This window comes from Podarcis raffonei, chromosome 16 (assembly GCF_027172205.1).
Source record: "Podarcis raffonei isolate rPodRaf1 chromosome 16, rPodRaf1.pri, whole genome shotgun sequence".
NCBI classification, from domain to species: Eukaryota; Metazoa; Chordata; class Lepidosauria; order Squamata; family Lacertidae; genus Podarcis; species Podarcis raffonei.
Window position 1 is genome coordinate 11,170,683 of NC_070617.1, and position 12,555 is coordinate 11,183,237.

The 12,555-nt window shown below is 48.5% G+C and overlaps 2 protein-coding genes across 5 annotated transcripts in view; one reads left to right on the forward strand and one right to left on the reverse strand.

The window, feature by feature from the left end:
* Nucleotides 1-5,633, reverse strand: part of LOC128404383 (5'-3' exonuclease PLD3-like) — a 30,663-nt gene extending 25,030 nt beyond the window's left edge. Inside the window, exons 1-2 of one of the 2 annotated variants that reach the window (XM_053369931.1) lie at nt 5,500-5,633; nt 3,076-3,429 (exon numbers count right to left, since the gene is read on the reverse strand). In XM_053369931.1, coding sequence (XP_053225906.1) covers nt 3,076-3,165 — 90 coding nt within the window. In that variant the 5' untranslated portion in view covers nt 3,166-3,429; nt 5,500-5,633. The remainder of the gene's footprint in view (nt 1-3,075; nt 3,430-5,499) is intronic. The other variant, XM_053369932.1, reaches the window with a different exon arrangement.
* Nucleotides 1-11,662, forward strand: part of ZBTB3 (zinc finger and BTB domain containing 3) — a 223,094-nt gene extending 211,432 nt beyond the window's left edge. Inside the window, exons 1-2 of one of the 3 annotated variants that reach the window (XM_053369934.1) lie at nt 6,762-6,936; nt 8,811-11,662. In XM_053369934.1, coding sequence (XP_053225909.1) covers nt 8,864-10,234 — 1,371 coding nt within the window. In that variant the 5' untranslated portion in view covers nt 6,762-6,936; nt 8,811-8,863 and the 3' untranslated portion in view covers nt 10,235-11,662. Of the gene's footprint in view, nt 1-6,761; nt 6,937-8,810 lie in introns of those variants that run through there. The other 2 variants (XM_053369935.1, XM_053369936.1) reach the window with 2 other exon arrangements.
* The last annotated feature ends 893 nt before the right edge of the window (nt 11,663-12,555 follow it).

Sequence of the window (12,555 nt, forward strand, 5' to 3'; positions counted from 1 at the left end):
TGTTTTTGTATATGCTGGAAGCTGCCCAGTGTGACTGGGGCAACACAGTCAGATGGGTAGGGTACAAATAAAATTGTTGTCGTCGTCATAATCCGAGAGTTCCTTTTAAACTGGAGGTGTGAAGATGTGAAGCAGGAACCTTCTGCAGAGCAAAGTCTGTGCTCTGCTACTGAATTGTGGCTCCCCTTCCGAAAGTGGTGTTCAAAATCCAGCTATCGATTCAAGATTCACTCCTCCATCAAATATGATGTTTAAAGGCCAGTTTAGGGAACCTGTGGCCTTCCAGATGTTGCCAGGCTCCGGGTTCCATCATTCCCAGCCAATGGTCATATGCTGGCTGATGGGAGCTGTAGTCCAACACCCTGTGGAGGGCCAGATTTTTCCCATTCCTGGTTCAAGCATTTGACACATTAGTGTGGCACAGAGGCAATTTCCTTCAGCACCAGAGGGAGGGAGGTTGACCCCTCAGGAATGTTTCAGGCCCCTTTCCCGAATGATCAGCTTTTTAAGATGATCTAAGGGGAAATTTTGTTCCTGTCCTACAAGTATTCTGGCCAAAGAGAGCAAATACTCTGAAGCCACTTAGGAACCTGCCTGTTAATTAGATATTGAGATACAGATATACATATAGATATACAGTGGTACCTCGGGTTAAGTACTTAATTCATTCCGGAGGTCCGTTCTTAACCTGGAGCATGATTTCTGTTCTCATCCTGAAGCAAAGTTCTTAACCTGAAGCACTATTTCTGGGTTAGCGGAGTCTGTAACCTGAAGCGTATGTAACCTGAAGCGTATGTAACCCGCGGTACCACTGTATTTTAAAAAATTAAGATTTACTTTAATTAAAATGTATCAATTGACTATAAAGGCCGTGAAATGAGACATATTAGACATCTTACATTGACACTTTTGCTGTTTCACCTTGGCTTAGAATCATACACAGACATATACTGAAAATATCATTTTAAGTCCAGCAATTTTTTGTTGCTGGGGATGGTTGCTCACCTGTTCAATCAATTCACATCACACCAAATGATAAATATTTATGCATGATTTCAGCTTTTACTGTGGTGGTTATCTTTTAGTTTTGATTTAATTGTCTTGCAAAATCACCTTGAGACTTTTGGTATAATGCAACCAAGTAATGCTACTAACAACAGCAGTAGGATTCCCTATTGCTGTGGGCTGACAAAATCCATCAGCGTCATTGCCAGTTTGGGGACGGAGTCGGGAGAAACATTGTCAATTGCACCCAGAAATCTGAATTTTGCTTCATTAGCAATCTGCAATAAATCAGGAGAACAGATCAGGAGATACAGTGGTACCTCGGGTTACATATGCTTCAGGTTACAGACTCCGCTAACCCAGAAATAGTACCTCGGGTTAAGAACTTTGCAGGAGGCCCCATTAGCTAAACCTGGTGCTTCAGGTTAAGAACAGTTTCTGGTTGAGAACGGACCTCTGGAATGAATTAAGTACTTAACCCGAGGTACCACTGTATTGTTCTAGCCCGGGGATTCCCAAATTGTGTCTGTGAGTCATCTGTGAGCTTCGTTTAGGTGGTTTGTGGTAGGTCTGTGCATTAGTGGCTGAAGATCAGAAACAGCACATCCATCACATTAAGCATTCATATTGATTTTTAATGGTCTTTTTATTGCTTAACGTAAGGACATAAGAAGAGCATGCTGGATCAAGGCAATGGCTCATCTAGTCCAGCATCCGGATCTCACAGCAGCCAGCCTGATCCTTGTTGGAAACCCACAAGCATGGCATGAGTGCAAGAGCAACTCTTCCCACTTGTGATTCCCAGCAACTGGTATTCACAAAGTCATAGAGCTGGAAGGGACCCCAAGGGTCATCTAGTCCAACCCCCTGCAATGCAGGAATCTCAGCTAAAGCATCCCTGACAAATGGCCATCCAACCTCTGCATAAAAACCTCCAGGGAAGGAGAGTCCACAGTCTCTCATGGAAGTCAGTTCCACGGTCGAACAGCTCGTACGGTCAGAACATTCTTCCTGATGTTTACCTGTAATCGGAATCTCCTTTCTTATAAGCTGAAGCCATTGGTTCGAGTCCTACCCCCCGAAGCAGGAAAAAACATGCTTGCTCCATCTTCCATGTGGCAGCCCTTTAGATATTTGAAGAGGGCTATTCAGAGGCATACTACCTCTGAGAAGGGAGGTACAGCGTCTTTCGTTATATTGCGTTTTACTGTGATACAATTTGCATTCTGTGCTGTGAAACGGTAATACAGTTGTACCTTGGAAGTCAAACGGAATCCATTTCAGAAGTCGGTTCGACTTCCAAAACGTTCGGAAACCAAAGCGTGGCTTCTGATTGCCTGCAGGAAGCTCCTGCAGCCAATCGGAAGCTGCGGAGACCACGCTGGACATTCAGCTTCCGAAAATCGTTCAAAAACCGGAGCACTCACGTCTGGGTTTTGATCGTTCGGGAGCCGATTTGTTTGGGAGCCAAGGTGTACAAGATCCAAGGTATGGCTGTACAATTAAATACAATATGTAAGAAATAAAAGCCTTAACAAGAATACTGTTAGAAATTATGCAGCGTTTAGCACAGGCATAGGCAAACTCGGCCCTCCAGATGTTTTCAGACTACAATTCCCATCATCCCTGACCACTGGTCCTGTGAGCTAGGGATGATGGGAGTTGTAGTCCCAAACATCTGGAGGGCTGAGTTTGCCTATGCCTGGTCTAGCACAGCACCGCACAACTGCTACAGCAGTCAAACAAAATAGTAATTCAGTGGTGCACCGAGACCCTCAGCAATTTTCAAGTGGTGCAAGAAGTGGTGGAAATTAGGGAACCACTATGTTAGATTTCTTCACTGCTGGAAAGGCAGGTTGTTCCCACTGAGGAGCTGTCCAGCTGGTACAGGAAGCAGCTTGGCGCTCGGACTGATTGGTCCATCTAGCTGCCTAACTCTGGCAGCGCAAGGGTCTTCCCCAGCCCTGGAACCTAACTCCCTTTCAATGGATATGCTGGGATCTGAGCCTGGCAGACTTCCCTGCATGCACTGAGCATGCACCCTGCCCTGCAAACTTTACCACGCCTCACCTGCTCTCCAACTCTGTCCGGTTGCAAGCGACTTGACCTTCTCACCGGGGTGTCCCTGGACCTGCCCGATGTGGGTTCTTTCCTCCTCATGTCGTGTCAGGTCGGAGAAGAAAGGGATCTTCAGCTGGTAGGAAGGATCTCCCACCACCACCAGCCCCCTCTGAAGATTTCCACCGCCGGGTGCCCTGTTCGAAAGCACAAGCGATCTGTCAGGAAGGCTCTGTGACTCACAGAGACGTTAACAATTCAAAAAGAAACCCACTGGATGGATTTGAAATGACAGGAGGCAGCAATTGGCTGGCGGGTTGTTTACATATACAGGCTTCGCTTCTGACAGCTGACTCCTAGTGGCCGCTGTGGAAAGGAGAGAAAGAGGAACGTCAGCCGGTGCAGCAGCAGGAAGACGAGCAGCCAAAGACACAAAAACAAAGCAGAAGACATTGTTGTATCTGTTTTTCCAGCCTAGGCGAAGGATGTTTGATTGGCCTTCTAAGCCTGCTGGTGCCACCAGGTGTAGGGCTTTGGCAAAGATGTTCAGGGCAGAGCTAGCTTATCATGGATTACCATGCTTTGAAGTGAATGAATACAGTGGTACCTCGGGTTAAGTACTTAATTTGTTCCGGAGGTCCATATGTAACCTGAAACTGTTCTTAACCTGAAGCACCACTTTAGCTAATGGGGCCTCCTGCTGCTGCCGCGCCGCCGGAGTATGATTTCTGTTCTCATCCTGAAGCAAAGTTCTTAACCTGAAGCACTATTTCTGGGTTAGCGGAGTCTGTAACCTGAAGCGTATGTAACCTGAAGCGTATGTAACCTGAGGTACCACTGTACACACAGTTAAGGATCATCTATTAGGGAAAATGAGACGCTGCCCCAACAGCCTCTGTCTGCCCTAAGCCAGCACTTACCCCTGCCACCCACTCCTCCATCCCTCTAACAGTGGAGGCAGAACATATCCATCTATTTTCACACCTATGAGTCTACCTACACCTGATTTCAGAGGTTTTTGAACACTGTTAATTTTTGGCATTTCCCTTCTTTCATCTTTTGTTGCTAGCTATCTTCAGTAGCGCTATTGAATGGTTTAAAGTAGAAAAGCAGGATATAAATATGCCTAATATATTAAAAAAATGTTACATATAATTATAAATATGATACATTCTAAATATTTAAAATGCAATTGATCTATACAGTCGTACCTTGGATCCCGAACGCCCTGGAACTCAGATGTTTTGGCTCCCAATGCCACAAACTCGGAAGTGATTGTTTGCGAATGTTCTTTTGGAACCTAAATGTCCGACGTGGCTTCCGCGGCTTCTGATTGGCTGCAGGAGCTTCAGAAGCCGCAAATTGGTTTTCAAATGTTTTGGAAGTCAAACAGACTTCCGGAACAGATTCCATTCAACTTCTAAGGTACGACTGTACTACTGGAAATATCCTTCCCATGAATAAGGAAGTGAACTACATTATACATTCCACCTGGTCAATAATAATTAAAAAGCCATACCCAACTAAATTATACTCATAGACCTGCTGAAATTAAAGGACCTGAGACTTGCCTATTAATTTAAATGGGCCTACTCTGAGCAGAAGTAATGTTGGATAAAGCCCAATACAGTTATACCTCGGGTTGAAGTCACTTCAGGTTAAGACTTTTCGGGTTGTGCTCTGCAACGACCTGGAAGTAACGGAGCGCGTTACTTCCGGGTTTCGCCGCTCGCGCATGCGCATGCGCAGACACTCAAAATGACGTCACACACATGTGCAGAAGTGGTGAATCACTACCCGTGCACACGCAGACACGCGGACACGGGTTGCATTCACTTCAGGATGCAAACAGGGCTCCGAAACGGATCCTGTTCGCATCCAGAGGTAACACTGTACTATAATAATAATTTTGTAGCATCCAAGTAAAACTTAAGTCAGGTAAAAGTGACAAATAAGTGTGCAATATCTTATTGATTGTAAGAATGGAAGGTGCCAGGTGAGGGTAGCCAATGGGTTTCAAACTCTTGGTGAGTTAGGGATTTCCCCTGCATGCAAAGACAGGCTCTGGCAGATTGAGCGGATGAGACCAATAGTGGGTCCAACGTTCAAGAAGGCAGTTATTGTAAGTGCTGTAGAGAGAAATGAGGGGCAGATGGGGCTTGTCTACCTGGGAAGGTAGCCCATCCACTATACTCTTTCATGAGAATGTCTTCAGGAGTAAACCCTAAGGCAGGTATGTCCAAAGTCTGTTTTGGGGGCCTAATACAGGCCGCCAGTCAGTTTAATCTGGCCCCTGTGGCAGTTTATTTCATGAGGTAAAATCCTAAGAAAAGCTCAACAACTTTGGTAGGCCCTTACGCATGTTCACTTCATCAAATCTGGCCCTCTTTGAAAAAAATTTGAACACCCCTGCTAAGGAAAAATCCATATACTCACTGCCTTGAAGGACATCTTCGGGAGAACAAAAGGCTAAGGAGTAAACCCTAATCCAGAGCAGAGTCCTTAAGGTGGTTGGATGGTATCTTGTATGCCTCCTTCCGGCAACTCCTGCAGCCAAGCTGGTGTATTGCTCTGCTTTCCTTTGGACCCCAACAGTGAGGCTGAGAGGAGGGTCTTGTCTTCCAAGCAGTTCAGGACCTCCATACACCCTGCCCAGCCTTGCGCCCCAGAGAGGTCACTTCAGTACTGCAAACACAGCAAAAACAACATAGGAGGCAGCAGTTATGAATTACAGTGGTACCTCAGGTTACATACGCTTCAGGTTACAGACTCCACTAACACAGAAATAGTACCTTGGGTTAAGAACTTTGCTTCAGGATGAGAACAGAAATCGTGCTCTGGCGGCGCGGCGGCAGCAGGAGGCCCCATTAGCTAAAGCGGTGCTTCAGGTTAAGTACGGACCTCTGGAATGAATTAAGTGCTTAACCCGAGGTACCACTGTACCTGTCTCTGCAGTCATAGCAGGTGCTGCGATTCGCCAGTGGTTTGGCTTCACCCCCAGAGGCACACTCCATTGCCAGACAGACAAATGCTGACAATATACTTTTCTTTCCTGCTGTTTGGAATGGTTCGCAATGGACCATTACAACTATAAGCATCCATTTGAAAAACAAAACAAAAAACAAAAAAGGGGGAAAGACAATAAACGGTTTTTAATTTTTTTGCTGCAAAGCATCCGATATACGTAAAAGCACTTTACTCATACTAATTATTAATAATAAATACAATAATATAAACTATAGTTACTCTTGTTATAATTATTGTGAAAATAATAAAAGTTTGTTTTTTATTTAGTATTTGTGAGCAATTGAGCAATGAATAATTATGTAACCGGCATATATTAGCAAAATGTATGCAAAACAATATTTGCATAGGCAGCAACAGCTGCAAGGTCCCCTTCCATCGCCTCGCAACTCCCTAGTAACTATGGAAACCGAAGCGCTCCCTCCTCCGGTTCAGTTCTAGGACGATCCCACCAATCGGCGATAAGGGCCAAGGGTGGGGTGACCACTCAGGCTCCAGAAAGCGCGGCGGCTCCTCGCCTCCTCCAATCACCGGGCCGATAGCGGACCGCGGTCGTCGCGGCTGACGGAGCTGGGCTGAGCCAATCGGAAGAAAGAGCAGGCGGAGTGAGGCCCGCCCTTGCCTTTCCCCCTCAGCTCCCTTCGGCGCGACGCACTCAAAGACAGTTGGCCGAGAAAGGCGACGGGCGAGGAGGAGCCCCAATGAGCGCTGCTGGGGAGGCGGGCGGAGCGGGAGCCACTCAGGAGGCGAGGAGGCAAGAGAGTGACGAGAGGGAGCCCCGCCTCCCTAGCGAGCGCAGCCAATCAGGCAGAAGGGGGCGGGTCCCTCGAGGCCTCCGCTTTGTGGTGGGTAAGTGGGGGAAAGAAGGCGCTCTTCTACCACCCAACGCACCCCCTGTTGGGGGAGAGGAAGAAGGGCGCTTTCCCTTATAGATATATGTCTGTAGTGCATTGTGGGGGTGAGGAATCACGTTATCTCCCCCTGAGGGTGGGACCTGGGGAGGGGGGCAACTTGGGGAGGGGGTCACGCAGTGGGGGAGGGGCAAATTGAGGAGTATTTGTGGGGTTCCCCTGCTTTTATTATGGGAGGGTCACAGAGGCCAAGGCGGGGCAGAAGGAAATAAAGGGGGGTATTCATTATAAGGGGGTCTCCATCATATTTGCTGGCTTCATTGGGGTGGGGGTGGGGGGGTGGAAATGCTGAGGACAGTTGAGGGGGAGCCACCAATGATCCTCCCACCTTCAGCCTTATGGGAAAGGAGATTATTATATAATTATTGGGGGGTTGGGATCAAATAACGGGGAGAAGTCCCAAGATACAGGCTAAGGAGGGTGCAGGAGTGTTATGGAGTCTGCGCGCTGCCATCATAGGAATACATCAGTGGGCACACAGTTGACATAGGGAATTTGTGGCCCTCCCAACTTCCATCGGCCCCCCAGTCAGCGTGGTCGGGGGTGCTGGGAGTTGTAGTTCAGTGACATTTGGAGGGCTGTGGTGCTGTGGGTTAAACCACAGAGCCTAGGGCTTGCCAATCAGAAGGTTGGCGGTTCAAATCCCCCCAGCTTCTGCCAACCTAGCAGTTCAAAAGCATGTCAAAGTGCAAGTAGATAAATAGGTACCACTCTGGTGGGAAGGTAAACGGCGTTTCCGTGCGCTGCTCTGGTTCGCCAGAAGCGGCTTAGTTATGCTGGCTACATGACCCAGAAGCTGTACACCAGCTCCCTTGGCCAATAAAGCAAGATGAGCGCCACAACCCCAGAGTCGGCCACGACTGGACCTAAAGGTCAGGGGTCTCTTTACCTTTACCTCTGGTTTAGGGAATTAGAAGGTGCAAACTGAGGTATTTGTTGGTGGAGTTGTGGGTTCAGAACGGGAAATTGGGAAATTCTGGATTGGCATTAGTAATCTGGGCAGGGAGCTGGTTGGCACCCGGTGAAATATCTGCAAACAGTGGAGCACAGTAACGGGGGCAGGGGGCTGTAGAACAGGAGTTGGGGTGGGGGATGTAGGAGACCTTAAGTCAACATGCCGTTGCTTTGCAGCCTCCAGATGGGAAAAGCTGGACGCTTGGGAGATGGAGTTTCAGGCGGCAGAGTTAGCAGTGCCCTCTCTCTTTTTTACCTTTTACATCTGGCAGTTCCCATGTTTAGTCTGCAGCCTCTCCAGTTTAGAAGGCTGTTAGGTAGAATGGCTAAGAAAAACGTCCACCTGAGACCTTGAGGAGTCTTTCCCAGGCAAAACAGGCAACGCAGAACTAGATTGAGATCAGTGTTCCAGCCAGCATATGGCAGCTTTTAATGTTCATTATTCATTACTATCTACTCAGATTAATATCCTGCATTGCCTAGGGCACATATCATTAATATTTTTAAGCATTCTGAGAGCAGGCAGAAACATTCTAAAATTACAGTCAACAACTGATTTCAAGATTGATCTTATGGTCAGCCCTTAAATGCCACATTCCATTTGAAAGTCAATAATGAAGGAGGCAGACACACCTCATTGTAGAATGTGAGATAGTTGATCTTGGGTTAGGTGCCCTTTTGGGTACTTTGCTCCCAAGTCATTTAGGGCTAGTACTAACCCCTTGAATGTATTTCTAGCAAAATGTTTTCTGCATAAAGGGGGAAGGGGTCAACCTCCTAAAAGCCATTTCTTACAAGTTACCAAGTTTTTTCCCCACTCTCTCTCGTTCCCTCTCCCCCCTCCCCTGCTGTCTCAAGGAGTCTGGACTATGCTGTTGGTCAACCCCTCATCGTGAAAGAGCTGTCCCAGCATGGAGTTCCCCAACCACAGCAAGAACTTGCTGCAGAGCCTCTGGGAGCAGCAACACGAGGGCTTCCTTTGTGACTGCACAGTCCTCGTGGGCAGCACCCAGTTCCTGGCCCACCGGGCAGTGCTGGCCTCCTGCAGTGCCTTTTTCCACATGTTCTATAAGGAGCGGCTGGACAAGAGAGACTTGGTCTCCATTAACAATGAGATCGTTACTGCGCCCGCCTTCGGGCTGCTGCTGGAATTCATGTACAAAGGCAGCCTCTCCTTTAACGACATGCCGGTGGAAGACATCCTGGCGGCTGCCAGCTACTTGCACATGAACGACATCGTCAAGGTGTGCAAGAAGAAGCTGCAGGCCCGCGCCTTGGCGGAAGCAGACAGCACCAAGAAGGAGGAGGATCCCCTGGGCAGCTCAGAGCTTCTGCCCAGCACCTCCAAGTGCCAACTTCAAACGTCTGGAGCCCAGCCGCTGCCGCCCCCTCAGCCAAGCGAAGCAGGGAAGAGCAAGAAACAGGAGTGGAAAGGTGGAGAGAAAATGGTTTCCGAGGAGCCATTGGCCTCCACGTTGGACATGGCGGACACCACGCAGCCAGGGATGGAAGCTCCTCCTCCTCCTGTGAGGCCTCTTCCAGCCCCCGTCATTGACATCTCTCTCTCCAGCCCTAGCAGCTCCACCGAAACCATATCACACAGCTGCTCGCCACCGAGGAACGCAGCTGAGGGTCATGCTGGCCCTCCGGAGAGGTATGTGGAACAACAGACAGGTGGTCTTGGTGTGTTTTGCCAGAAGGAGCCAAGCAGGTCCTCTGTCAAGGTCAAGGTGGAAGCCATCGTGATCTCCGACGAGGAGCCGGACATGATGGATCAATTGGAGGGGCAGAGCGCAGATTTGAGGCTGGAGACGATATTCCAGAGGTCCACTGTAGAGGCAGGGCCTGCCGGAAGCTGTGGGCGCCACCCCGACAGCTTTGAAGAGCCAGGTGGGATGGAAGAGGTCTCTTCCGAGAGCGGCTTCCTGCCTCAAGAGCACGTCCCGTACCACATGATCCCTGTGCCTGCCGGACAAAGCTTCTCCAACATGGTGACTCCGCCCTTGCACGAACAGATGTACTTGCAGGACTACGAGTCCCACACCAACTTTGGCATCTTCTCGGAAGACGTCCCCACCTGCAAGACGTGCGGGAAGACCTTCTCGTGCTCCTACACCCTGCGGCGCCACGCCACCGTCCACACGCGGGAACGCCCCTACGAGTGCCGCTACTGCATGCGGAGTTACACGCAGTCCGGAGACCTTTACCGGCACATCCGCAAGGCCCACAACGAGGACCTGGCAGCCAAGCGTTGCAAACAGGATGTTGAGAACCCTTCGTAGGGGGTCTATACCCCCACCCAGTTTGGGCCGTAGGGCAGGTGGTTCACGACTGAGCAGATGGACGGTTCCCAACATGCAAGGACAAAAAAACCCATCCCTTTTGTAAAACTTTGTGCAGAAGCCAGGAGGCAGAGAGAGCCCGCCCTAACTGTCCGAGCCAATGATGGGGGCTCATCCTATCAGGTTCAACCTTCCCTCCTGGCTTCCTAATCATTTCCCCACCTGGCCCTTGAGAATTTCTTGTTTGTTTTTCCACGAGGTGAATTGTTGGGAAGTTGGGTTTGCACCCGGGTCAGCCCTGTGCATCGTTTGGAAGAAGCAAACGTAAAAAGAACTGGGGAAGGGGTTCGTCCTCCCACTCCAGTATTTATTTATGTACAAACTCGTGGCTGCAGGTTTAATATGAAGTTGGAGAGGTATTTAAGCTTGAGCTCTAGGTATTGCTGCCTAGAGGGCATTCTGTTTTGTGGGAGGAAAGGCCTGAAAGCCTTTTGTTCCTGACAGTTGTTGCAAATCAGAATTTCACTTGACAGCAGGGGGGATGGGAACAGCTCTAGCCCTCCTGGATGCACAGAAAAAGATTGCATAGGGGGAGAAGCGCCTGTGAGGAAGACTGTGTTGAAAGGCATGATTCTGACTCTGTCCCACCATGCAGTGCAGGTGGGACTCATTGGGAGAAGTGGGCAGAGTATTCCTTTTCAAAACAGCCCCCCTGCCCCACTCTTTGTGACACGTTGGATGTCATGAGTCTAAAACAGTGGAGGCTGATGCAAGGGAAAGTGGGGCACTGCCCCCACCAACTTCATGCCTGACTTTAGCCAACCTCCTTGGCTCTGCCTTCTGCTTACCCTCAGACCAGGGGGTGGCTCTGCCTGTCATTGGCTCTGGCGCCACCTACTGTTGGTCTCTCTGCCTTCCATCCTACAAGGCAGCCCTGTATCCGGAACTTCTCAATGTTTGACATTTTTCTGTGTGTTTATTATGCTGGAAGCTGCCGAGAGTGGCGGGGGCAACCCTATCAGGTGGGTGGAGTATAAGGAATAAATTATTATATTCTTATAGTCCCAATAGGCACTAGCCCCATCTAAAGCAGGCAATGCACAGGCCCCCACCAGGTGCATCCCTGTTTTGAAATGCTCCCATTTCACAGACAAAGATCAAAGTCCGACAGATGGGACTTGCCAAGGTCATGCACAGCGCAGGTGAGATTTTAACTTTTCCCACTTCCAAGTCACTTCCGACGCTCTTTCCCGTTTTCAAGCCTGCTCACTTCAGAGCAGCCACTGCCAGCCTCAACCTTCCTCCCAGGACTTGCCAACCCTCCCACTGTGAAATGTGTTTCTCCAACCTGTTTGTTCTTCTAAGCAGCTACAAAGCAGCTTCACTGCCAAGGATACCCATTTAACAGTAAAAAAAACCAGGCATCAAGTGCTCCAGTACACTCTTTTCTGTGATTTTGGGGTGTGGGTGGGTGTGGGGGTTTGTGGGTGGGGGTTTTTCCTCTCCTCTAAGGCTAGGGATTCCCAAATTGTGGTCCGTGGCATAGCTACATTAAATACCAACATTCATTTTAAGTAGTATTTTTATTACTTCTTTAACTTCTTACATTGCATTTAACTGAAGTGCAGTTTGACGTCTACAGGATGCAAGCTAATACAATGTAAGAAATAAAAGATGCCATAACCGTACAATTAAAAAAATCACACGGTATCTAGATTGAGACATTGCCAGTGCTACAATAGGCAGAAAAATCATGCAAGGAGTCCACCAAGACTAACCAGCGATTTCCAGCTGGATGGCAGAGAAGGGGGCAAGGGTCAGGACACAGCTGGGGTTCTGCAGAGCTGATCTTAAGCAAAGAGTCATTTGCTTTCATCCATCTTCTTGAGATCTCCAAGAGTCTGAATCAGGCTTGAAGCAGAATACCTTGATGCCAGTTATGTCATTTAGGAAACCGAGGTGCATGGGGAAGAGAAGAGTGCCATCCCCCACAAAAGCAGATTTTGGCACGCAAAACATGTTTTTAAACTGTATTTTCTACTCAAGAGTGGTAGTTTAACATGCAAGGTACAAAGTAATTGAAGTGTTGAACAAAGTGACATTTCCCCCCGTTACAGTAAACCATAATTTTATATTATAAACCCAGTTGTTCCAATGTTCCCTTTTTCAGAAGTCTTAATACTTGCAATTAAATAGAAAAAAACAGATCCCCTTCACCTCTGCACATGAAACCTTGTGGTTGGGCCATGAAAAAGAAGGCTGCACTGGCCCATCTGCCACAGGAGATCCAAGAGATGATCTCATTCCAGCAGGCAAAACCC